The 26,852-nt window shown below is 41.1% G+C and overlaps 1 protein-coding gene and 1 long non-coding RNA gene across 10 annotated transcripts; both read left to right on the top strand.

Annotated features, from left to right (window-relative positions):
- The first annotated feature begins 6,849 nt into the window (after positions 1–6,849).
- LOC109505589 (uncharacterized) lies at positions 6,850–16,454 on the top strand. 9 transcript variants are annotated; one of them, XR_012139937.1, is made up of 10 exons: positions 6,850–7,297; positions 7,400–9,485; positions 9,607–9,748; positions 12,439–12,692; positions 12,805–12,885; positions 13,019–13,195; positions 13,915–14,443; positions 14,565–14,869; positions 15,009–15,917; positions 16,086–16,454. It is a non-coding gene; the product is annotated as an uncharacterized lncRNA (long non-coding RNA). The 9 variants fall into 9 exon arrangements; XR_012139934.1 differs by having other exon boundaries at positions 7,400–7,492; positions 7,612–9,485; positions 14,565–15,917; positions 16,086–16,453; XR_012139932.1 differs by having other exon boundaries at positions 7,400–7,492; positions 7,563–9,485; positions 14,565–15,917; positions 16,086–16,453.
- Positions 16,455–20,009: 3,555 nt separating this feature from the next.
- LOC105041034 (alpha-1,3-arabinosyltransferase XAT3) lies at positions 20,010–26,055 on the top strand. The gene is made up of 3 exons (XM_019849102.3): positions 20,010–20,270; positions 20,498–20,611; positions 24,631–26,055. The coding sequence occupies exons 1-3, from the start codon at positions 20,174–20,176 to the stop codon at positions 25,824–25,826; spliced, it is 1,407 nt and encodes a 468-aa protein (XP_019704661.1). The 5' UTR covers positions 20,010–20,173; the 3' UTR covers positions 25,827–26,055.
- Positions 26,056–26,852: the final 797 nt, after the last annotated feature.

Below are 26,852 nucleotides of genomic sequence, written 5' to 3'. Positions count from 1 at the left end.
TCGTGGTCTCCTCATCCTTCATTTTGAAGGCCTCTTCCACTCGGACGTACCCTTCAGCCCGAGCCAACAAATCAGCAAAATCTCTGGGGTACTTCTTCTCCAGAGAGAACAAAAGGTCATTCTTCTGAAGGCCGCCCTTCAGAGCGGCCATTACAACTGATTGGTCCAAATTCCGAACCTCCAGCACCGCGACGTTGAAGCGGTTGATGTAGGCCCGAATGGACTCTCCCTCCCTCTGCTTGATATTGATGAGGGACTCCGAACGCTTCTGGGAGCGCCGGCTACTGACAAAATGGGCCACGAATTGGTGGCTCATCTGATCGAAGAAAAAGATGGTATCCGGCTTCAGCGCTGAGTACCAGTTTCTCGTCGCTCCCTTCAAGGTGGATGGGAAGGCTCGACACAGAATGGCGTCGGGAGCGCCATGAAGCAGCATCATCGTCCGGAAGGCTTCCAGGTGATCGACCGGGTCCGAAGTCCCGTCGTAGCTTTCGAACTGGGGGAGCTTGAAGTTTGGCGGGATCGATTCCTGCATGATCATTTGAGAAAATGGAGGGTCAGTGCAAATATCCTCACCATAAGCGGGGGGAGCGTGGCGGAGTTCTTCGATCCGCCGGTTCATCTCTTGGAGTCTCCAGTCCAAGAAGTCCTCTCGACTCCGGGTCTCGAGGGTCCTCTGGCAGAATGGGGGCAGGGATCTTTCAAGGGTAGAATCGTGATCCGATTGAGGGCTTTCCACCCTCAGATTCATCTTCCCAGGAAAGACGGGACGGCTGGTCCAAGTGGCCCGCCCCACCGTCGGATTCTGGTGCTCCGGAGACATCATTTCTAGGCGCGCCGATGCCTGTGGCTGCTGCTGCTGCATGGCCTGCACAGCTTCAGTGAGGCCTCTGACCTGCTGCGCTAGCAGGTCAAACTACTCTGCACCGACCGCCATCGCAGGAGGAGGAGGAGGAGGTTGGAAAACAGGAGGTGAGGCCGGAGCCTGAGATCTGGCCGTGGAGGCCGTGGATCGTCGCGTGGACGCCTTGCGGGGAGGCATCGAGCAAAGACCAAGTGAAGGAAGGAGGAGCGGGTGTCGGAGAAGATGGCCGGAGGCGGCCCCGTTGAGCACTCCTTTAAGAACAAGGGTACCGCGAAGGTTCAAACCCTTCCTCTAGCGCCAATCCTGTTGGTGCAAAAATCTGCTTGCGCCGGAGAAGCTGGAGTCGAGGGAGTCGCGATCGTCGTCGGGACCTGCAAAAGAAGTCTAAACCGGAGGTGGGGTTGCTCCGGCAAGACCCTCCGACGCTCAAGTCAGTTCTCTGCCTCAACAAGAATGGAGTGCTCGAACGAAAATTTTAGCACAGTTTCTAGGTAAAACGAGAGCTTATAGAGTAACGTATCTGGGATCCCCCTTTTATAGGCGGGGGGGCACAACAGACTGATAGCGACGTCCATAACCGTCTGGTAGTGGGCCACCCACCGTCAGGAAGAATTTGTTGCGAGGAATAGTGGAGTGGATCTATGGCCCTCACTGTAGCGCTCCACGTGGAGTCTGCCGCAGGGGGTGGAGCGACGTCCATTGTCGCGACTTGCCAGAGGATGGAAGAATCGTGCAGTATCCGTTGCAGGAGGTGGAGCAGGATCGTGGGCATCATAGCGGTCTGCCCGGGAATAATGGAGCCACGCAAAATCCGTCGCAGGAAGTGGAGCAGGATCGTGGCCGTCATAGCGGTCTGCCGGGGAATAATGGAGCCGCACGGAATCCGTCGCAGGAAGTGGAGCAGGATCGTGGCCGTCATAGCGGTCTGTCGGAGAATAATAGAGCCGCGTGGAATCCATCGCAGGAAGTGGAGCAGGATCGTGGCCGTCATAGCGATCTACCGGGGAATAATGGAGCCGCGCGAAATCTATCGCAGGAAGTGGAGCAGGATCGTGGCTGTTGCTGTGTCGCACCAGGGAGTGCGGACCCATCGGTTGAAGTTCGGCTGGAGTGTCTGGTGGTTAGTTATCCACTTGAGAGGAGCCTGCGGTCCGACCCAAGTAAGAGACCGGACGAAGTCTTCCTTTAGCCGAGGTCGGGGATGAGGCCCGGCTCCCGTAGGAGTCCGGGCGGAGTTCACCTGCAATCAAAGTCGGGGCGAAGTCCGGCTCCCGTAGGAGTCCAGACGGAGCTTACCAGCGGTCGGAGTTGGTGACAGAGCCCGGCTCCCGTAGGAGTCCGGGTGGAGCCTTCCTTGCAGTCGGAGTTGTGGGCGGAGTCTGGCTCCCGTAGGAGTCCGGACGGAGTTTGTCTGCAGCCGGAGTCGAGGATGAGGCCTGGCTCTCGTAGGAGTCCGGGCGGAGTTCACCTGCAATCAAAGTCGGGGCAAAGTCCGGCTCCTGTAGGAGTCCGGACGGAGCTTACCAGCAGTCGGAGTTGGCGACAGAGCCCGGCTCCCATAGGAGTCCGGGCGGAGCCTTCCTTGCAGTCGGAGTTGTGGGCGGAGTCCGGCTCCCGTAGGAGTCCGGGCGGAGTTTGTCTGCAGCCGGAGTCGGGGACGAGGCCCGGCTCCCGTAGGAGTCCGGGCGGAGTTTACCTGCAATCAAAGTTGGGGCAAAGTCTGGCTCCCGTAGGAGTCCGGACGGAGCTTACCAGCGGTCGAAGTTGACGACAGAGCCCGGCTCCCGTAGGAGTCCGGGCGGAGCCTTCCTTACAGTCAGAGTTGTGGGCAGAGTCCGACTCCCGTAGGAGTCCGGGTGGAGTTTGTCTGCAGCCGGAGTCGGGGACGAGGCCCGGCTCCCGTAGGAGTCCGGGCAGAGTTTACCTGCAATCAAAGTCGGGGCGAAGTTCGGCTCCCGTAGGAGTCCGGACGGAGCTTACCAGCGGTCGGAGTTGGCGACAGAGTCCGGCTCCCGTAGGAGTCCGGGCGGAGCCTTCCTTGCAGTCGGAGTTGTGGGCGGAGTCCGGCTCCCGTAGGAGCCCGGGCGGAGCTTGTCTGCAGCCGGAGTCGGGGACGAGGCCCGACTCTCGTAGGAGTCCGAGCGGAGTCCACCTGCAATTAAAGTCGGGGCGAAGTCCGGCTCCCGTAGGAGTCCGGACGAAGCTTACCAGCGGTCAGAGTTGGCGACAGAGCCCGGCTCCCGTAGGAGTCCGAGCGGAGCCTTCCTTGCAGTCGGAGTTGTGGGCGGAGTCCGGCTCCCGTAGGAGTCCGAGCGGAGTTTGTCTGCAGCCAGAGTCGGGGACGAGGCCCGGCTCCCGTAGGAGTCCGGGTGGAGTTTACCTGCAATCAAAGTCGGGGCGAAGTCCGGCTCTCGTAGGAGTCCGGACGGAGCTTACCAGCGGTCGGAGTTGGCGACAGAGCCCGACTCCCGTAGGAGTCCGGGCGGAGCCTTCCTTGCAGTCAGAGTTGTGGGCGGAGTTCGGCTCCCGTAAGAGTCCGGGCGGAGCTTGTCTGCAGCCAGAGTCGGGGACGAGGCCCGGCTTTCGTAGGAGTCCGGGCGGAGTCCACCTACAATCAAAGTCGGGGCGAAGTCCGGCTCCCGTAGGAGTCCGGACGGAGCTTACCAGCGGTCGGAGTTGGCGACAGAGCCCGGCTCCCGTAGGAGTTCGGGCGGAGCCTTCCTTGCAGTCGGAGTTGTGGGCGGAGTCTGGCTCCCGTAGGAGTCCAGACGGAGTTTGTCTGCAGTCGGAGTCGGAGACGAGCCCGGGCTGAGGGTATTTTATACCTAACACCATCTATGCCAGAATTTTATGGAGCCAGCTTCTTGGTAACTTCAATGTTTCACCACTTTCAACCCACTACCAGGACTAAAGAACAAAGAATCCCAACATCAAGATGACCCACGCATTGGATTGTCTAGTTGCTATTGGGTGCTGGATTCTTTGGAAAGAAAGAAATAACATAGTGTTTAAATTTAAAGCTCAACCAGCTAAAGAAATGGCTAAGCAGGCAGCTTCTCTATTTCATAGCTGGGCCTCTATCATTGGCAGGGAAGATTTTATTAAGGCAAACTCACTTCTCGGCTTTACATAGAGCATGGACATGAGGCTGTTTCTTAGTGCTACAAGAAGGTTTCAACACGTGCAGACTTGGGCATTACTGAAAATATTACAAACATAACAGCAATAAGCAAAACATTGTTCTTAGGTTCATGTAATACTTGTTGGGGTCTTTAAACAAGTATTATGTAAACTGGGGGCTAGTATTTTGTCGTGAGCCATTAGCTTTCCATTGAAAATTGATGGGAGCGCATCCATAAGGAACAAAAATCATATGGGGTGGGCACTATAAAATATCATATGGGGCGGGCTTCATGATATGCCATGTGTCTCTTAATACTAATCTTAAAGAATAAGTATAAAAGTCAAAGACTTTTCTATTAATGGAGTTATTAGTCTCGTAATTAAAGCATTCTTTTTTTTTCTTATTTTTAGTACATAGTAATACATGTTATATGATCATATGATACATACTAAATATATAATAAGATAATACATACTGTAAATTTTTTTGATACACACTCAGCAACGACTCAATATACACCTACAACTAAATTGATACATAGTTTACTGAACTTAGTATTTATCAGCACATAGTATATGACTAGTTGATACATATCTAGCAAAATATTTATCCAACATCCCAATACACACATCTAGATAGAGCGATACATAGTTTTCAAAATATAGCATTCATTAACATATAGCATATAAGTAAATAATACATACTAAATGACTATTGATACATACTGTAAGTTTTTTTGATATACACCCAGCAACAATCCAATATATACCTTAAGGTCCTTTCTCCTCTCCCAAATTTTTTTTTTCTAAGATCTCTACATCTAAAAGTTTACGAAAATTGTATATCATTTTACCTAGAGGTGTGTACTAGAACGTCGAATGAATATTTTACTAAATATATATCAATTAATTATATACTATGTACTAGTGAATACTAAATTTGATAAACTATGTATCAATTTATCTGTAAATGTGTATTGGATTGTTGCTGGATGTGTATCAAAAAAATTTTCAATATGTATCAATATGCCGTCTAGTGTATATCATTTGCTTACATACTGTGTACTAATAAATGCTATATTTTAAAAATTATGCATCATTTTATCTAGAGGTGTGTATTGGAATGTTGAATGAATATTTTACTAGGTATGTATCAGCTAGTCATATACTCTATACTAGTGAAACTAAGTTTGATAAATTATATATCAATTTAGCTATAAGTGTGTATTAAATCGCTGATGAGTATGTATCAAAAAAGCTTACAGTCTATATCATCTGGTTATATATTTAATATGTATCATATGATAATATAGTATATATCGTTATATGCTGAAAACGAGAAAAAAGGGAATGTTTTAATCAGGAGACTAATAACTCCGTTACTAGAAAAAAAATTTTGATTTTTAGACTTGTTCTTTAAGATTAGTATTAAGAGAAATATAACATATTATAAAGACTGCCCCATATGATTTTTGTTCGTCCATAAGTGCTCCTTCTTTTATATTATTCTATTACATCACGTAATTTTAAATTGAGGTGGAAGCATCTTACTTCCTTATTTTTCTCAAAAAAAAAAAAAGGGAGGTGAGAACAAATACAATTTCAATAACCAGCCATATCGTCACTTTTAGCAAGAAAGTAAACAAACACAATAATAAGTAGTAATATATATATATATATATATATATATATATATATATATATATATATATATATATATATATATATATATATATATATATCTTTTGTACACAAAGCAAAAAAAAAAAAAACTATGTTAACCATAAAGTTCCATGGTTGCCCAGTGGGTTCAGATTGTATCCTTCACGTGAAATGGTTGATCTTTTTTCACCGTGTCAACCATTGTATTGCACCTTATGCAAATTTTAAAGTCCTCCAATCTCTTTTTTCCTTCAATCAGCACAAATCATGAGATAGATATTATACTTTGAAAGATGTATAAAGTATGATCCAATAATTCATGCCATAGAAAAAAAATTAATCATTCTTTCATGTGAAAGGTATAACTCAGCACCCATGCTTGTGTACAATGCATGCGTGGATCTGTTTTCCTTTGCGCCTTGCAATTTGAAAGAAATTTAAAGACGGGGTTCCCCGTTTCGTGGTACCTCAGTTAACAAAATTTCTTCACTCATAGGCAATAATGTAGAATTGTTGGAATGTCAAGTGGACACTAATCAACATAGAAAATGGTTAGATTGCAAGCACAGATGCAACCTATTGATCTTCCATCATAAATGCATACAACAACAAACAATCTGCATAAGCAAAGATCTGCCCATATTGATCCCATAGGAAGAGTAGCAGATGATTGCAGGATGGTGTTGCTTGGTCATATATGATCTGGATAGGCCAGATGGGGTACCGTATGAGGGATAAGAAAAGAGACGGAGTGGACGTGGGCTGATCCTTTAGAGAAAGAGCAAACCCGCAGTCATCAGGAGAGTAGTACTTTTGCTATATCTGTCAATGGGTGTGTATTTGTTATTATACTCATTATTAAGTACTTACACTTCTAAAGCATGTCCGCGCTTCTTTATCTCATTATTCCAATCATAGACTCAGTTCTTGCTTCATCACTAGTGCTATATACTCAATTAGACGTTTGGTAAGGAAAGAAACGGCCTGGTCCGGGTCAGTCGGCTTGAGCTGCACCCATAAGCCGTCCCGCATTCGCCCCTTTAAATATCCGCGAAGGCGGCAGGCTGATTGTGTTCATTGGCAAAACCCACCCAAAAACTCAAGAATCGGCTGTGCGCCGGGGAGAGAGCCGTCCTTTCCTTCTTCTTCTTCCCGCCCCCGCCCCCGCGCCCCTCTTTTTTGTTTTTTTTGTTTTGTTTTGGTTTTTTTTTTTTTTTTGGTAAAGAAAAATGGGGTGAGAGGGGCGACCGGCGTAGCAACCCCCCAGGCGTGACCATGAGAGCCGTTCTTCATCCTCCCCTTCCCTCTTTATTTCTTCTTTTCCTAATTTGAACCACTTCCCTCCCACTTGCCACCGTTCCCTCTTCTCTCACCCATCGACCCAACTCCTCCTCCCTCATAGAGACGGCCTCTCGCTCTTCATTGGGCACGATCTCCTCTCAAGAACCGGGGAGTAGCAGCGCCGGCGCTCCATCAACTTGGCAGTGGAAGTTGCGGTCCCCTGAAGAAGCAGCAGCAGCAGCAGAAGAAGAAGAATCCACCGCGCCGCTTCCCAACCAAGAAATTGGAGCCCCACGTCCACCCCGCTGGGTTCCTCTCCGAGACAGGCATCTCCGACCGGGCCTTCGCTCAGTTCCTCCGTCAACGGTACTCTCCTTGCAATATATACCACCAAGAACCTGTTCTTTTTATTTATTTTATTTCTGGTTTGTTTTACAAGGTTTAAACTTTTCTTGCTGTTGCGTTCAGGGATAAGGGCTGCAAGGACCGGAAATTCGAGTTGTTTTCCCGTTTTATAGTTTTGATGAGGGCATCTGCTGGGTGGGCTTATGATGAATCTTGGTTAGTGATTTTATTCTGCAAGAAATCGTGGTTGTCTTTTTTTACCGTCTTTTATTAAAATTTATTAAAGATTTGGAGGTGTGGTGTAATGCGGCTTCTTCTTGGTTGGATCGAACAAGTACGTGATATTAGGGATGCATCGGCACTGGGAGCATTGGGTGGGATTACATGGAGAGGGCTCCAGGTTCTTCTGATTTGCTTCTTTTTCGTTTCTTTATTTCCCTGTCTGGGCGAACTTTCAAATTCTTGACCTGGTTAGAGAGATAGATAGGTTAGTTGTTCATTTGGAGTTTAATACTTTTACAACATATTCCTGTTGAAGTTGAGACTATACCTGAATACAAGATAATGAAATCCCAGGGTAGCAATACATTTTTTCTGAAAAAAAAATTCCATATGTTTTGGTTTCACGAAATTCCGGTAGCTGATTGCTATATTTCTTTCTTTCGGTAGAATCTTGTACTGTCAAAATATAACTTGCTTTTGATGGTTTTATGTCATATTAAAAACTCAAATTTACTGAACTATTTAAATTGATTTAAATTACATATTAGGTCTTTTTAGGTTGCAACTGCTTCACTGGAACATTTGCATACATGCATATAAAGTCTTTATCATGATTACATAGTATAACTAATTGAGAACACCAAATTGATTGTATTTCGAGATATCATATTAATTTAAAAATCATTAGATCTTTTTATATGGTTTGGTTGGATTACAAATTGCATGCTTTAAATTTAATGTCAGACCTTGTTTCAGCTAGCTCAGAATTATACAGATTAATATGAATATCTCGCAGTTGGTGGATGAAAAAGTCCAGTATATGCGAATGACTACTTTAATGATTTCATACATTAAAACCATGGGAAATCTGCAAGTACATAATTGTTGCTCAAAGAGAAGCTAAATATGAAGGTGTATTATTAACAAGATCATGAATTTGGCTATACGTGAGTTGAGCAAGTGGAAGGACCACATATTCACTCGCTGTTAATCATCATGTGCATTTTCCATCTAAGTGTATTTACATCATTTACGGTACACAGGAGGTACTTGACCTTTTTTTTTGGAGGCAATGCGGGAAGCCAGAGTCCTTAAGAACGGCTAAAAACAATACCAATACTATCTAAGGTTACAAGAAGCGGCAAGAAATGTGGAAGAATAGGAGAGAGATATTTATGAGACTAGCTGGATCTTGCGATCCAGTCAGCATGCTGGTTCTCTTCCCTTAAGACATAACTGACATCCAGGAGTGGAGAGAAAGCTTTGAGATTCCAAATGTCAACCAGAAGGGCATGAGCTTCAATGGTGTGGGATGGTCCTTTAATGATCCAATGCATGATGGTTGAGGAGTCTCATTCAAGCCACAATTTGAAACAAAAAGTGGGCGAGTGATGCTGGAAGATGGAGAGAAGAGGAGGTAACACAAGTGCACACTGGTTAAAAAGTTGAAAACTCACACCCTTATGGAATCACCAAGAAAGAGAACAAGAATAATAACTCCGTAAGAGGGAACTTCTGTTTTTGCATAGATGGGGAGCTCTATTCTTCATAATGTTTTCCAAATATTCATCCCTACAGCTACTAGGCATAACTTTAAAGACAACCACCAATCGAAATATTTTAAATTCATATCGAAGTGTAACAGAGAGCTCATGAGATGTTCATGGTTTTGGGAATCTCTTGTGGACTTTACCTTGAGCCTTAATTGACTGAACTTTTGGTTGTCACTCAGCAGTCTTGTTTGGGCTTGATCCATAAATACCTCCAATGTCAATGTAATATCTAGATGAGAGGCCAAATTGGTTGAACTGTGTTCTCTAAGATGCGACATACAAGGGCAGACAATTGCTGTTTTGTGGCAGCACAAAATCTAGTCGAGGATTCAAGATGAAGCAGATATGCTTAGGATCCAAGACAAGCAAAGGTCATGGAAGAAGTAGTAATGTGTCAAGAAGAAAACAGCCAAGTAAGAGAGGCCTATCACTAGGTAACATGGAATCTTCTATGTCCTCTGAAAAATAATGAAAAAAGGAAAAATAAAAAGAGCAAAAGGAAATGCGGCTATATTTATCTATGTTCTTACCTTTCCATAATGCATGTATTTACAGATGAGTTTGTCTGAAATTTCTGAGCAAGTCCTGAAGGCCTAAACTTTTGTCATGGAGTAAGAAACTGAAGAAGATGATGATGCTGTTAACTAGAAACAGATCATAGAGCAGGAGAAACATCACCTCAACCACCATCATCAATGTAAGTCCTAGACTTGGGCATCTAAAGCTCTGATATTATATTCTTTTGTCCAATAAGATTCTTCAACTCGTACTTTTCATTTCATGAAGAATTAGTATCACCATAATTTTTGGCTGAAACTTGTGTATGCTCTATCTAAAGATGTGGTTGCAAGATGCTATTCTAAAAAGACAACTTTTGTTTCCCTCATTTTCTGTGCTATGAGTTAAAGTGGAATCTATTTTCTGTCTCTTGCGAAGCAATCACCTTAGGAATGAACCTTGTTAGAATCCAAATTAAGTAGGTGGAAATACATTCATGGATTGTCTCAATCTCTTTATCATGTTTCAGATGATCGAATTAATTACACGTATGACTAGCGGGCATGCATATCTCAGTTTTCTGGGCAGTGAATTTGGACGTCTATATATGATTTTATTGTTGTTGTTGTATTTGTTTTTGTTGTTGTTGTTGTGCTAATGAACCTTCTAATTTTTGCTTTTCTTCTACTTGAAAGTTGAATTTCCTATCCAAATAACAACTGTTTATCTACTTTTCCAAATCGAAAAAGGAGTGCATAGTGTTCTTCTTAACTTTGATAAGTATCGATTTTCATCTTGTTGTCTATTATATTCCAGTGTTTTATAACATAACATATAGTATAGTGAGGAAGAAGAGTTATGATCTGTATTGGTATTAAAAAAGGGGCATATTCTAGTTAAGTTTTTTGGAATGTTCTGTTTGTTTTACCAAGTTCCTGTTAGGAATAGTTTATTTGTTTCAATTAGAAATGCTTGCTTCATTTATTATGTTGGTTGTTACTTCAGTTCTTTGCCATTTATGTTACGGAAAGTTAGCAAACTTATGCTTCAAAAGATATAATATGACAGTAATTCCTATCATATTGTTAAAGTGCAACATTGCATGTGGGATTTTTTGTTCGTTTAGATTTTTGGTTCCAATCAAGCTTTTAAGGAGTCTTGATTGATGATGAACTTAACTTTTTCAAAAAGGCAGTTGCTTTTATGTAGTTACAAAGCTTTTCAGATACTGTTTGACCCTGTGGTGCTATGGCCTTCCATAATGTTTGGGAGTGCTTCCAAAAGCTCATTTGGTAATAATTCCTTATCTCTTTGTTAGCAATGCAATTCATCCTTTGTTTTTCTCCTATTTAGTTGGCACTTTCCATCTTGCAAAGAACAGCAAACTTATCCAGCATGATTAGTCCTCTCCTTCCCATGAAATGGGAGAAGATGGTACAACTGCAAGCCATGAAGTCAGCTTTGAAACTCACTACACATTGATACTAATGACTGGGACCATAGCCTGAAAGAGTGGCTCATAATTCAGTAAAAGCCGCTTCTCTGGGCATGAATTATGATTTGAGGTCTAATGTCCCAAGGTTACAAAAATCGATCAACTTCTGCCCATGGCATACCCTGATTAAGTACCGTACAAATGGCAGAGTAGATAGGGTGTCCCTCTTCTTTGCCTTTGAAACTTGTCTTTTCCTTTGTTATCTTCACCTTCCTGTACATGTATCGAGTTTCCTGATTCAAGATGCAAATCATAGCAGCTTTAGAAATATGGCAGGCAACTCTGCTGACCACTTCCATAGTCCATCGACTGTGAAGTGTCTTAGTTGCTGATGATGCAGCAGACATCAGCTGGTTAGTAATCTGACACTTAAAATTTTGCTGGACATTACCTTCAGATTGCTGAACATCTTCAGAGCTGAAAAATTGTGCTTGCTTGCTGAAACTTCTTATTTAAACACCTGAAAAGCTACATTAAGTTGTATACATTTGTGCCAAAATTTCCTTTTAGAGAATTCCAAATATCCAAATAGCTTCCATAGGCAAGCTGAAATAATAGATGTTCCATGGTTTAAGGGTCTTGCTGTCATATTTCATACTGTCCAAAGCAATCTGAAACACCTTTCTTAGAGTTGCTTTTGCACCAGTAATCTCACATTAGTACTTCTGGATGCCGTAACTTCTTTTTTCGGCACAATAATTTTGCTTAGTGTCAGTTTGCTTATTTTGTACCACTGAATGTGATGAGTTGAATGTCAGTATGTAATACGTATTTCACGTAAATTTTTGTCTAAACATCCTATCAGAACATTATAGTTGGGGGAGTTGATCAGTACTTAATGGTTGATACTAGCTCCATTGTCAGGGATGCAAATACAACTGTCCATTTCTGTTCAGCAATATGACATTTTAGAGCTACCTGTCAAATTCTGTCAATTTATCTCAATATGAGGATTCATGAAGTTGGCTACAGGACTATCTTCTTTCCAAGAGGCATACCAGAACAGATTCATCCCTTTATTGACCCAGTATCTCATCCAGATTTGAGTCTGAAAAGGATTACCATTCTCATTATGCCATGTACGATACACAGACTCTATATAAACCATACTGATTTTAAAAAATTAAGAATGCAGCACAAAAATATTAATAACATATATATGCTGAAATATGTATACATACTAAGGCTACCATACTACCCCTATCAACTAATATGGTTGTTGTCTGTACTTCTTCACCTAGGTCTATATTGTCTGTTATCTATCCAATATTTGTTGTATCCATCATAATTTTGTTGCCTTTGTTTGCATGCTATTGGCAAACCTTTGTCCAAGCTTTATTGTTGATCATGAAATAGCACAGAGTGCGAAAGATTCATGTTGTATTCTTTAATAGCAACCATCACAGAAGATTCATATGGATCAAGTCTCTGAGTGTTAGATGATCATCAAGCACCTCTGGCGCTTAAAGGCTATACAAGCAATAAAAGCTCTCTGTTGTTGAATAGATCAGAATAGAGTGGGTCATGGAGGCAAATTGAACAGAAAATAAGCAAAGAAACATGAAGGTTGGATCAAAGAGCAAGGCTAAAAGTAAAAGAAACATGGTTTATACCATCCAGATAATCCTTAATATATAAGATAACCCATGTGAGTTTATGTTTATATACAATTATTTTTATTTATAATTTAGATTTTCATGGATGAACTGAGATTAGTTAGCACCCCTAATTAAGCTCATAATTTGTGTCTTCTTTTGCAGGACATGATGAGGCTGGACGAAAATGACTGAATACTTTCAAGAGGTCTGTCAAATGTTCACCATGCGAATGACTTTAGTATGGTATGGTTCTCACCTTTTCTAACTGTTTTACTATCATACATAACCATCAAAAGACATTTTCTAAGCATTGATTGTTGACTGGAATTAGGTGCTCATGATTCTTGTCTTTGAGATCTCAATTCATCACTGACAGGTTTTATGAGATGTGATTACATGAGAAATGAGATATTGTGGCTAGCGGGCAGCATAAATTTTAACAGTGCCTTGATGGCAGGACCAATAAAAGTACGACATGAAGGAGTTGATGATGCAAAGTTAATTGGAGGATGCCTTCAGTGTTGTTTTGAGAAGTGAAAAAGAAAAAAATCAAGTATGAGAGCTTGAAACTTGAAGAGGTTTTATAGTTAATTTAATATGTCATCATTAAATTTAGCAAACCACATCATTTAGAGAACTCTTGCTCTGTGATTATGGGCTAGCTTGCATGTTAATGGTGGACATATGGATTTATATGTGGGCTATATATGACAATCATTGTTAATTTCACGTGTGTATGCTAGAGCATGCTAGCACATAACACAATGCAAAAGTCCTTAGTATCTGGTATCCAAATCTGAAGAACACCTACCATTCAGATATTTGAGTGCATATCTGAAGCATACTTAAAATCGATACCTGTATCAGGCAAAAAGAATCCTATTTTGTATCGGAATCCATATTCAAATCTGATCAGATAGGATTTTTCTATCTGAATCTGATCTGATCTGGTCATGGACCTGGATATGGTTGGTTTTTATCCAAACCACTTTCAGCCCTAATATAATGTGAAGTGCTATGACATTTACCTTTTTTAACAGTGCGAGTATATCTGCAGTAAAGAAATCTGAGAAACTACAAAAACAATTTTATAAAACTAAATTGTTGGACAGGAAGCTTAACATGTTATTGTTTTGAATTCCACTCCCATGCACAACTAGTTTGACAATTTTTTGTATTGAAGATACTAAATGAATCTAAATTACATAGTTTCTGTGCATGTTATATCCTGCATTAGAGGATCACTCCTAGTTATCTTCAACTTTCATCCAGGTATCGCATATGAAGCAAATTGTATTGGGGTTGAAGAAGCTGGGCAACATCAGATATATCATTCATCCTTCTAGTTGTGTTTTTCATCAGATATCTTTTCTTGTGTTCTCATGCATGATTTTTTCAGAACATGTAGAGCATTACAGACCAAGAAGTTTTTTTTTTTTTTAAAAAAATCCAAATAGGTTGGTTTTGGTTAGGTTATATTTAAAGTAGCTCAGCTCCAGTAGGCTTCTGAAAGTAGTTCACCAATTGACTGGCTAGGCTTCTCATAGAGCTAGAGGAAATACGTGCTGGTCGTTGACATAAACCTTCGGCCAAAGAAGAACAAACTTGGGTCCATCATTTGACCGGGAATCTGAGACCAATGGCTGAGGATTCTTGAATCAAGAGTTAAGCACAAAGGGAAATCTGGAGGGCTATAGAAATAGAATTTGGCGTAGACAATATTTAACACTGATGAAATCAACTATGGTGGGCATGGCGAGCTAAAGAGTGATCAGCATCTTTGAAGAACCAATACCAAGGGGTGTGCTTCTATTTGTAACTTTCCAGATTGTGATATTACATTGTATTTCATGTTGATATATCATTATGTTTAAGAACATAATGTTGATTGTTTCTTCTCTATTTTTTAAATATTTCTGCAGGAGTGATGTTATTGGAACTCCTTGGAGGTGGCATTGCCTCGTAGAAGTGCTGAGGTAGGTTGTAACATATCAATGAAATGTTTTCAATCATAAAAAGACATGTAGAAGAGTATAATGGTATGGGAGTCACTGACATAAAATCTCTTAACAAGCTTCTGATCTGTAAGTGGTGGTGGAAACTACTTATAGAACCTTCTAAGCCATGGAATATATTGATCAAGGAGAGATACTACAAGAACAGGGAGGTGACAATGAAAACAGTAAATCGAAAGAAACTCTCTTGCTTTTGGAAGGATGTTCAGCAGGTTAAATCACTATTCCGTTCCTTTGTGAAGTTTAAAATCCAAAATGGTTTATGTGCTATGTTTGGGGATGATATATGGCTTCAAGAGCACTCTCTCAAGGATAAATATCCAAGGATTTACGCCTGCTTTCATAATAAAGATATGGTGGTTGCGGGAGCTATCAATGCTCTTGTGGATTATCACAGTTCGCCTCTTTACGCAATATCAGTGGCACTTTCAGAACATCAGAAACTCAGACGGGATCTGTCAACCATCCACCTTTCTCGACAGCAGGATTCAATTGAAGGGAGGTGGTTTACAGCACAAAATTTTCCGATCAGGTTTTGCTGTAGATTCCTTCTTGATGAGGGCTGTGACAGTATTATTGTACAGTGATCTGGAAAATCAGTATATTGGAGAGAGTTAAATTCTTCTCATATCTCGCATATCAGGACAAAATCCTGACCAAAAACAACCTTTGCAAGAGAGGATGGAAAGGATCAGATCGATGCTCTTTGTGCAATGCTTCTTGTGAGACAGTTGATTATCTATTTTTACAATGTCCATTCGCTACAACGATATGTTGTTCACTCCTAAAAGATTACTACCCAGAAGACCTGCCATTCTCCCAATTGGAACTTTGGAGTGTTTGGAGGCAAAAGAGCCACAGGCAGAATTCAATCAGGGGTTTGGATATGTTGCTTTCAGCAGGGATTTGGAGTTTATGGAAAGAGAGAAACAAACGATGTTTTCATTTTCATGCTTTCCTCCAGAACCCCTTAGCTCAACGAATCGCTTAGACTGTTCCTGATCTAGTCTGAACAAACTCAGAAGACAGAGGATAATCAGGTTATATACCGGTGAGGCAATCAATCTTAAATTTCTGAGGCACATTGCGCTCTGGCACCATAACTAATCAACAAACACCCTCATAACTGGAAAACAGATAGCTTCGTATATCTGAAGTCTGGTTGAAGTTTGCCTGCGTAGCACATGATCACTTCCTGTTGTTCTGTTGTGATGTTCATTCTTTTTGGAGTCGCACAATTTCACACGACACAAATACAATGTAATCTCTCTCTCTCTCTCTCTCTATATATATATATCTTGAGTTAGGCTTTTCCTAACTCATTTACATCAATAAAAAAAAAAAAAAGACATGTAGAAGAAATTTTAACTTTTGAAATATCTTCATCCCAATGTGATTACAGTTTGGCTAACTACCACATATTGGCAGGTATACAAACTGACGTGAATTTTGAGTATGCGAATGGTGCTGCCACTTTCAAACTCAAAAGTTTGATTTACATATTTGAGGTACTCATGGGAATTTCTGTGGGGTGTTAAGAAGCTGCTGTGATGTTTGTGTTCAAATTGTGCAGTGACATAAAATCTAGTAGACAAATTTGAGTCTTAAAAGACACAAAGCTCGCCATTCAAGCATATGTTTGAAAGGAGAACAACTTATGAGAGAGTCATGATAAGGTTGTACTTCACCCTTGGCATGCCTCATCATGATGGACTACAAGCGAGCGAGACCTAGTTGGACCACTTGGAATTATTCTCATAGCAAATTTTATACAGAAAACATTAAGTTTCCTTGCTCTAAATAAAAATGCTATTGCTTTCAAGATTTTTTATCCACAAAGTCAATCATTATATTTAAGATGTCACTTAAATATTAATTGAAACTATTGTGGTGGAGAAAAGAAGGCATCATTAGTTTCATATTAGTTATAAGTCAAATTAGTTTCATATTAGTTGTAAGCCAAGAGGAATTATAATTTATATAGGAAGAGGTCATCATTTTCACGTGAGATGTCTTTTGAAAAGCAAAATCGTAATGCTCATAAATCAGAGCAAATAATATGTCACGTGCTAAGTAATGAGCTTTTTGTCGCAAGAGGGGTGCGTCAGGTAGGAGACCATCTTTGTGATTGTGGGGCTCCTTCCGTCTGTACACTAGTCTATAGTAAAAATAAAGATAGAGGTATTTTTCATTTATATACAAATTTTTTCTTGATTTGGAAGGCAATATTGTGGTATAGAAAGGGGAGTATTATTAGTCTCACATTGGTTGTAAGTCAAGAGAAAATTTAACTTATATAGGAAGAGATCATTCTTCTCACATGAGACGTCTTTTAAAGGGCAAAATCGTGAAGTCTATGAATTAGAATGGACAATATCCCATATGATGATCCCTGAGCTCTTGATCACAAGAGGAACCATTTAAACTCAAGGTGCACCATGAGATGAGATGATAACTACAATCCTAGAACATAATACACACACACAGACATGTATGTATGTACATATACAAAGACATATATATAAAAAGTAAAGAAAATTCTTTGTGCACCGCAGGCGGTGTAGAAAATCCGATATAGAGTGCATCGTCTTGTCTGATTGGTCCATATAGTCAATACTTTCCAACATGCATTTAATATTTATAGTTTTATTTTTTCATTTAAAATTTTAAATGACGAAAATATCTCTCTTTTTTAAAAAAAATTATAATATCTTATGGCGTATTATAATATCTTTTGGTCAAATTATGATTTTATGTGTACAGAAAGTCATAACTTAGCTCTAGGATATCATGGTATGGGAGATATTTTTATCTAACCACTTTTCAATGCGCATTTAGTGTCTGCAGTTTCATTTTTTTGTTTAAAATTTTGAATGACGAAAATACTTTTTCTTTTTTAAAAAAATTATGACATCCTATGGCATATTATGACATCCTGCATTAAATTATGACTTCTTGCACGTAAGATGTCATAATATAGAAGATGTATTTTTGTCCAATCTTTTTTTAATACGTATTTTATTTTTTTATTTAAAAATTGAATGACGAAAATGCTCCTATTCTTTGAAAAAAATTATGATATCTTGTGGTATATTATGGCATCCTGCATCAAATTATGACTTTCTATATGCAGGATGTCATAGTATGGATATAAGATGTCATTAATTTCTTTTAAAGAGTAGAAATATTTTTATCATTCAAAATTTTAAATAAAAAAATAAAATTATAGATATTAAATATATATTGAAAAATGATGACTATATAGATCAATCAACTAAAATAATGTGCCTCATATTGAATTTTTTATACTTATGGTAATGTACAAAGAATTTCTCTAAAAAGTAATACATAGTTTATACGACAGTTGGCATTTAAAGGGCAGCACAAAGTCAAAGCGTCATAAATATGAAGCCCAAACAACATGGAAGTGACAGTAGCAATGGACTCTTGAGCATAATATATATTATCGTCGGAGGATTGATAATAATTTGAGAATCAGCCATTAAAAGTAAATTTAATGGATGGACCATTAATTACTAAAGCTAAAGCCATACAAAAAGAGTAAATAGATAGTTATTATAGAAAAGAAAAATGTTACTTAGTAAGCCATGACAGTATTCAATTTTAGAGTAAACTAACATTTGGTACTTGCAACGCATGCATTGCATGTGAAAAGAAGCAGTGATGTCTGATTAAAGGCTTCTTCTACTGTTAGTGCAAAGCATTTTTAAATGTAATATGGGAGTGGAAAATAGTAAGTAGATTGGGGTGTTTTAGTAGTATCCATACAGTTGATGAAAGAAAGTACGGCCAGCTTTCCTATTTTTGCTTTTAAGTGTGCTACAGATAAAGATTGTAGCCTTTCTAATGTATCTGATGTCAAACGTAAATTTGACAGATCATATATCAATCGAGAGAAACCAAATCCATGCAGATGAAATACGTCAAGACATCAATAATCAACTGTCAGTTTTAGAATTTATGACAGCCCTTCCTATTCTTTCTAAAGGCTATTGTTTGGTGCAATGGTAGAAGTCTTGGGCTGGCAAACACTGTAGCACGGGTTCAAGCCTTGAAGAAGCCATTTGTGCAAAAAATGCTAGAGGTTAGATTTATCCACAATTTATCCCATCCAGGACCTTGGATTGCGGAACCATCCCACACACACACACTCTCTCTCTGCTAACTGAAAGTGATATACATGATGAAAATGGAACTTAAGTCTCTTTAAGTTAGACCCTAACAGGAAAAGGCCAGTCTAATTCAGGTCAGGTTCTGGTCAAGATAGATCGAGATACCACCTGATTCGCCTTCAACCCTGGAGCTCTGCATCCTTTTAGGGCCATCTAGTTTTAAATCATGTCTTAGGATACATGGTCCTAAAATATATGGCCTGATTTAGCCAATCATATGTGCTAGCAGAGCTTGCGCGTTGCACGAGCACGGAACAACAAGTCCCTCCTTAAGAATTGAGCAATTAGCCACTGCGTATTGCCATCGCAAAGGAGCTGATTGGCTCTAAGTGACTTGCAATCATGGTGGTAGGAAGTGCCTTGCCTTGGTGTTTCTGTGACAATGTGACAAATCACGGAAAACCACGACGCCAGGCCTTCTCAAACCATCCAACGTCAACCGTAAAAAATTTCGGAAAGGAGGGTACACACCGTCGGTGGTCGTTTTATGGCAGACAATATCTTCCACGCTACCTTTTCTTGATCCACTTTTCCGGAAATAGGGAAAATTGATAAGATCGGCTCACCATATTTGCATCTTTTAACTAGAAGGTGGTGGTCGGCACAGGTAGTCCCTTACCTTTTTTATCCCCAGCCCGAACTTCCTCGAGGCCTTAGCCCATAAATAGTTAGACCTACATAAAGAGTGGATCGTGCAGGTCTAAATTAACCCCAACCTACCGACATGTTTTGGTACCTTTCCAAATCCAAGTTAATTCAAAATAAGATCGGCCTAACATCCCTGTGTCTTTAGACGTGATAGCTAGGCAAATCGTCCACTATATTGTTTAGCCCCAGCCCAAACTTCCTTGGGACATTAGAGTACATTCCGCAAGCCTGGAACCCAGCCTAGTCCCGGAATAAATTCAGTAGCGTCGGCGTCACCAGGAAGGTTTTGCAAGAGAGGTGGGTCGTCGCTGAGGTGGTCCCGGTGGATGGAAAAGTGGTTACGATAATAATAATAATAATAATACTTGAGGCCAAAAGGGCAGCACACGTAAAATAAGTGGCAACGTTAGTGGGTCAATTTTATGCACCAAATAGCGAGCCCCACCGATCGTCTTTAGGTGCCGTTGTCCATATATAGACGTCCAAATGGAGAAGGATGGCAAGGAGATTGGATATTAATGGGGCGGAGGAACGATCGACCTTGAAGCGAGGGGTTTATGTTGGATGGAATAAGACCTCCCTGTAAGAGATCGCTTGCGGGTTCTGCTTGTACCCAGCCCGCACGCGTATTTAACAAGAGTGGGCAACAAGTGGTATGTCTTTCTTTAGTAGAAGATGACCAAAGGATCTAGAAGGCTGGTGTTGGGGTTCCTGCTACTGCCTCTGCTCTGTGCCGCAATCCTGAGTTCCAATATCTCTCATCGTCATCTCTGTAATCCTCTCCAACATTTTTCATCAAGTTCTTTCTTTCTAGTGTTAGCTGTGATTCAGAACTATAGGTGCAAGTTGTCATTAGTTTGCATGATGGCTTCGGATCAATAGGCTGCGTTAAGAATCTCTCTGAATGTTTTGTTGAATGAGAAGTTGATTGTGCTGCTATGACTTTCTATTTCTGATTTGTATTTTTTTTTTTTTCCTGTCTTTTTTTGGTTTTTGAAGGGAAGTTGCAGTTATCCTATAGGTCCAACAATCACATATCGATCGGAAGAAGCGACAGCGCAAATGCGGAGGATGTGGAGTTCACACGGCTTCTTCTGCGGAGACTAGTACGAGGTTTTCCTCCAAAATACTTTTCTCTTCCTATGATCAACTAAGATACGCTATATGTCGACTGATTGCTTTAACGCTATAGGACTAGTCTTACATGGGAAAAGAAAAAAAAAAAAAAAAACACTATATAGGACTGATCTCTCGAGGGAGGAAAAAAAAAAAAAAAAAGCCGGTATAGAACGATGCCATGATCCTTCCACACGAATGCCGTTTGTAGACCATAGGAAAAAGGTGAGGAAGATCTCACCCGACTCTCAATGGATCAAGATAAACCAACTTCTACAAGCAAGCAAGCTTTTAGGAGGCAAGAGAGCAACTATTTCGGCTTTTCATGAATGCTGAAAAGCCTTTATTAATTTGTCCATTCATGTCACATCATCAACTGACATGTGGTAATATTCGTATATTCCCTCTCAATGAAGAATCCATATATTCTTTAAGTGGATAGGCTGCCTTTGACGTTCAACGTGATTTGATTTCCAAGGCTTCTGTACTTCGATACTGATTGAGGGTTCGAGTCTTGGTATCAGGTGAAGGAGGGCAAAAGAAGATGAAGAGGTATTCCAAAATTACCTCATTTTGTTAAAAATTAAATTTTCAAAAAAAAAAAAATGTTTTGCAACTGCCATTAATTCCACCGCTGGAGCGTGAACATGTACTTGAAATCCAAATCTTTGCTTCTAAAACCAAGTTCATGATTGACGGCCTTCATCATTCCACATTCATACTATGATCAAGACTAATCCTCGACTCCTATAAAACTGCGGGCATTGATGGCTTCCGAACAATATAATAGCTCCCCATGCTAAATAAACTAAGTTTAATTAGCAAACATTTTTATAACTTGGGAAGGTCGCGTGCTGCAAAGTGGGGCAACCATTCGAGGACGAAATCATTTGCAGTTGAAAACTTGGCCAAACAAGCATGATCGCTTAGTCATAGTAGCGCGCGCTACCAAAAAGTAATCCACGTCCTAATAATTCCTCCAAACATTTAAAGACCTTTTGGCAAATATTTTGTATCGTTCCCTTTAGCCTATGGCTCTCACTACATATCCACAGAGATGGAGTCCGTATGCAGTCTAGAAAAAATTCTACCATCACAACGACTAGCTCAACAAGTCGGTCCATATATAAAGCGTAACCAGCAAACACCAACCTGTTCACGTAATCACGTATATAGACCCACCCAATGCCAGCCAACACGACAAACGGACCCACATAATTTTGAGAAACAAGCAGAAAGTCCTTGAGATAGAGGGCAAGATGATCTTGATCCAAATGAAAACAGCCTATTGTTGAAATCAATGTACATGTGAGCTTGGAATAATTGGTTATATATATGAGGCCCGGATAGCACCATCAGACGTTACATTTTTTGCGTTTGATGTTGCCAACTTAGCATGCACGTACGTGTTAGCGCTGATCGCTGACACATCCATCAAAATTAACGTGTCACTTAACTGCATTTTATGTAGATAGATAGCAACATTGTAGCATTCAAACCTTAATTAGAATAACCTCACTAACCGTTTAAACTAATCTCAATCTTCAAAGGCCGTCATGTCAAGTAATGCACCTTTGGTACACAACGTACGAGCTACAGGTTGGAGCGGCTAACTATCTCTGTTGTAGTGTGAGTACCCGACTTGACGTAGAAAAGAATTCGGAATAGAATCCGTTCAAAAAAGAGGCGGTGGCGGCTTGTAGTATTTGGGACCAGTATTCGACCCACGCGGTAGGCCTCGTGATGCTTCATCAGTACTCTCTGGTGGTTACGTGCGATTTCTTCTGGGCGGAAGGTGGTATAGGCGCTCCTGGACAAGTCTCACGTGTGAGAACCTGCATGGAACCTTCTGGGCACGTGTTGCCTACTCCAGCTTGGAAATGACGTACGTGCGCCAAGCGCCTAGCTCATTTTGTCACAAGGTGGATGTATCGCTTTTCACTCCATAGATGCAAGTAGGTGAAGTGTGGTCACCTACATTTGACTTGAACGTTGGTAATTTATCGGGAGAAATTGTACTCTCTATCGTTTTGAATAATTCCAGACAGCATGCTTGGCGCACTTTTTATCCTGGCGCGAGACTTCACCCTAAAGATTTATCATTACTATCGCATACGACACAATACTATTAGGTTCAAAGAATTCTAGTTGGAGATTCATAATTTCTTTCATGAATACTGTTGCTGCCAATCTCTCTATCTAGATGGATGTGATCAAAATAAAATTATCATTGGAGCTTCGTACGAATATCTGCAAAATAAATTCTCATTGGAGGTGGTATTTTTTGGTGAAAATTCTCCGACGTTTAAATCAGAAGACGGAAAACAAAGAGAAGAAAGAAGGAGGAGTCGGTTGATTGCATACTTTTGAAAGATCCCGGAGTCTTAATTTATAGGGGAGGATTTTGAGTCGTATCCGTTTCAGAGTTCTAATGATTTTCAGATTTGTCGTACAGATTGATTCGGAGAGAATATTTTTCTTTATGGGAGACTCGATCGTGAAGGAGTTCTACTCTATCTGGATTTTTTCAAATTGAAAAAGAATCGTACCTGATGAAGAACTTAGCTTGGCTACAGCCGATCTTCAATAGGTCGTCCAAGCCAATCTGTAGTAGGTCGTCTGATCAAAATAAAAGAGCGTGGAGCAAATGCTAGTCCTCTTAATAGCTAAGATAGACCGGTGGTAGATAAGTTTTCGTAGATTGTCTGGGGACAAGATAAAACAGGATTAGGTTGAAGAATAGAAACTGCTACCCATTCGATAAGTCATACTAGACGAGCTTTATAGATTATAATCTGATAGATACCATCTCCCATACCTCAGTCCTGATCGAGATCATATCAGTCGAGATCGAAATACAGATCTACAACAAATACTAATCCTTTTCTTATTTATTTGAGTAGTATTATTCTACACAAAATTCTCCACTAAATGATCTTATATATATATATATATAGAAGATCATTTGGCTAGCAAGAAATGCCCAGATTCTATTTTCTGTGCTAAAATGTTGGCCTACAAGCGAGATGAGCAATAAAAGAGTCATGTCAAGTGTGTCCATATCTATGTTGACATGTCTAACAAACTATATAAAATTTTGTAATATCTACAAATGATGTATTCATCCTTATATTTTCCTTTTTCAATCATGTTCTTGGCATAGGTATGCTTGTCAGACGAGAGTCGCGCAATGCTTCGTCGTATATATTAGATCACTGAACAAGATAATTCATTTAGGCTAATCAGCTCCTTCAAGAGGATGCTTAGGATTTTGCCAATATAATACATAGAAAAACCTCTGTCAAAATGATAGTTTTATGATGGTTAAAGTATTCATGAATGTAATAAACTTGACATTTCTGCCAACCCATCAGTACTTCTCGGGATTTTTACCTTTTATAAAGATGCCTATAGCAATAAGGATCCCGTCAAAAAAAATTGATAGATCAATACTTGTAGTTATCTAACTATTTACGCAAAGTAGTATTGAGAATAAATATTTTGTCGGAATGCATGAGAAATCTATAGATTAAAAATCATGGACAAGTGAGTCACTTAGGCCACTCACCAGAAGCAGCCTTGCAACTAATGCCTAATCTGGCGATCACAAAATCTTGCGAGCCATTGAGCTAGATAACCTGTTCTGCATGCCATATATTACTTTATCATATCCATCACAGGAAAATTAACCAAGTATTGGTGGTCATTAATCTGACATAGTCAGACATTTGAAACATAAATAAAGTAATTAATAACATCAATAAAGAAACATTAATAAAGTTAGCCACCTTCCACAATGATTCAGGTTGTTGCTGCATGTCACAGTTTTTGTTTGTCATCAGTGTCAAGCCTCCACAAATTAAGGCGCAAACACAATCATTTCGGCTGTGTCCTCGGGTTATCAGATGCTTAATTTCATTTCGCCCCTTTTCCATTTTTGAAAAGGAAAAAAAAAAAAAAAAGGTCTCACGTCACCCCTTGGCCAAGACAACTAAAGTTTAATAATGTTGACGCAGGAAAAGCACGAAGAGAGTTGAGCCAGAATGGCATATCCTGCATATCGGATCCCGAGTCCGACCTATGCGTCACTACAGACGCCGTCAGGATATCCACCGCCACCTCCTCCTCTCCCGCCACCGTCTACCTCACCGCCGGCCAGCAACTTCCCCCCGGCTTCAACTCTGTCCTCCGTCCCTACCCGCGGAAGACCGACTCCTTCGCTATGCAGCGCACGACCCCCGTCCACCTCGTCGCCGCCCACTCCAATCCCCCGCCTTGCGACCTCACCCACCCATTCCCTGCGATCCTCTTCTCCATCGGCGGCTTCGCCGGCAACTTCTTCCACGACATCAACGACGTCCTCATCCCCCTCTTTCTCACCGCCGGCCACCTCCATTCCCGAGCCCAACTCCTCGTCGCCGACTTCGAACCTTGGTGGACCCAGAAGTACCGCCGCGTCCTCTTCCACCTCTCCTCCGCCGCCGACATCGCCGTCGCATCCTCTCCCTCGAACCCCGTCGAGCCGAAAGTCCACTGCTTCCCGGCCGCCGTGGTGGGCCTCAAGTACCACGGCAACCTCCTCTGCAACTCCTCCGACGCCCCCGGCGGCGTCTCCACCCTCGACTTCCGGCGCTTCCTCCACACCGCCCTCGGCCTAAAGGAAGATCGTGCGGCGGGGGCGGAGAGGCCGGTGCTGGTGCTCATCTCGCGGCGGACGTCGCGGGCGCTGCTGAACGAAGACGGGTTGGTGGCGCTGGCGAGGGAGGTGGGGTTCGAGGTGGAGGTGGCGGCGCCGGCGAGGATGACGAGCGTGGGGGAGTTCGCCGGGGTGGTGAACCGGTGCGGGGTGCTGATGGGGGTGCACGGGGCGGGCCTGACCAACATGGTGTTCCTGCCGGCAGGAGCGGTGGTGGTGCAGGTGGTGCCGTGGGGGCTGGACTGGGCGGCAGCGGCGTACTACGCTCGTCCGGCCAGGAGGATGGGGCTGCACTACGTTGAGTACCACACAGCAGTGGAGGAGAGCACGTTGTATGATAAATATCCCAAGGATCATCCGGTGCTCCTCGATCCATGGTCGATAAACCGGCAAGGTTACGATGTAAGCCGGCCGATATATACCAATGGCCAGAACTTGACGCTGGACCTGGCGAGGTTCAGGGAGACGCTGTTGCAAGCGTTGGAGCTCCTCCCCCGGCCCACCCGTCCTTGGTGAAGCTGGATATTGCGACGTATTTAGAAAAGACAGAGTCAAAGCTACTTGTTTGTTTCCGAGTGCCAACCACATTTACTTCCTGTCATCACCAAACATTATGGATTTAGCTGAAGGATAAAAACTTGTTCTCGGAACGAAACTAACAAAAAAATCTGGTGATTTCTCCGCTATCCCTGAACAAAAATCATATTGGGCGGGCATCACAGAAAGAAATATGGCGCGAGCTTCCTATCTTGCTATGTTTCCTTTATTACTCGACTTAAAATAAGAATCTAAAAATCAAAGACATCTCCTACCAACAGAATCATTAATTATATAATTAAAAAAATAATAAAAAAAAAATCATGCATTGTATTTTTTTTATTTTCAAAAAATATTTTTTATCAATACATACTGCACAATTATATTGTTACGCCTCCGATCCGAGATTATGAATCAAGGGTCATGGCAACCGCCGCATACTCATAGAAAATTCTTCCCATAAGTATACAAGGCATCTTATCATGTTATCTTAAAACAACAGCGGAATAATTAGTCAATAATTTAAATCTAAAACATAACGACCTAAATTTCTTCTTTAATATCTCAATAAATTCAACAATGATTCATAGGCCTTACATCAAATTCAATAAGACTTTCAACCTAAAATAAAAGTATAGGAATTCTGCTTCTGATCACTCTTCCATTCATATCTTGTATCATCTTAATTCCTCAACATCTATAAAAATAGTAAAATAGGAGGTAATGAGCTAGACAGCCCAGTAAGCAATGATCACTTCTCAACAGATTTCATCAGGCATTTAAGTAAATAATCATTTATAGAAAATAAGCATATAGAGTTCATCAATTCAAAATCAATTTCAATTATGCAACATAATTCATGCCAAATTTATTTCTTTTTCAAAAATTTAATTTTTTTTTATTTTTAAATTCTTTTCGTCAACCATGAGCTATGACCATATTTTCTCTGTGGCAGGGTCATAACACCGCGTATCTTCTTGCGGTGAGCTACGAATCATCTGGCAG

This window comes from Elaeis guineensis, chromosome 3, assembly GCF_000442705.2.
Source record: "Elaeis guineensis isolate ETL-2024a chromosome 3, EG11, whole genome shotgun sequence".
Lineage (NCBI taxonomy): Eukaryota > Viridiplantae > Streptophyta > Magnoliopsida > Arecales > Arecaceae > Elaeis > Elaeis guineensis.
The sequence above is the reverse complement of the archived record's forward strand: the minus strand, read 5'-3'. Positions and strand labels throughout refer to the sequence as shown.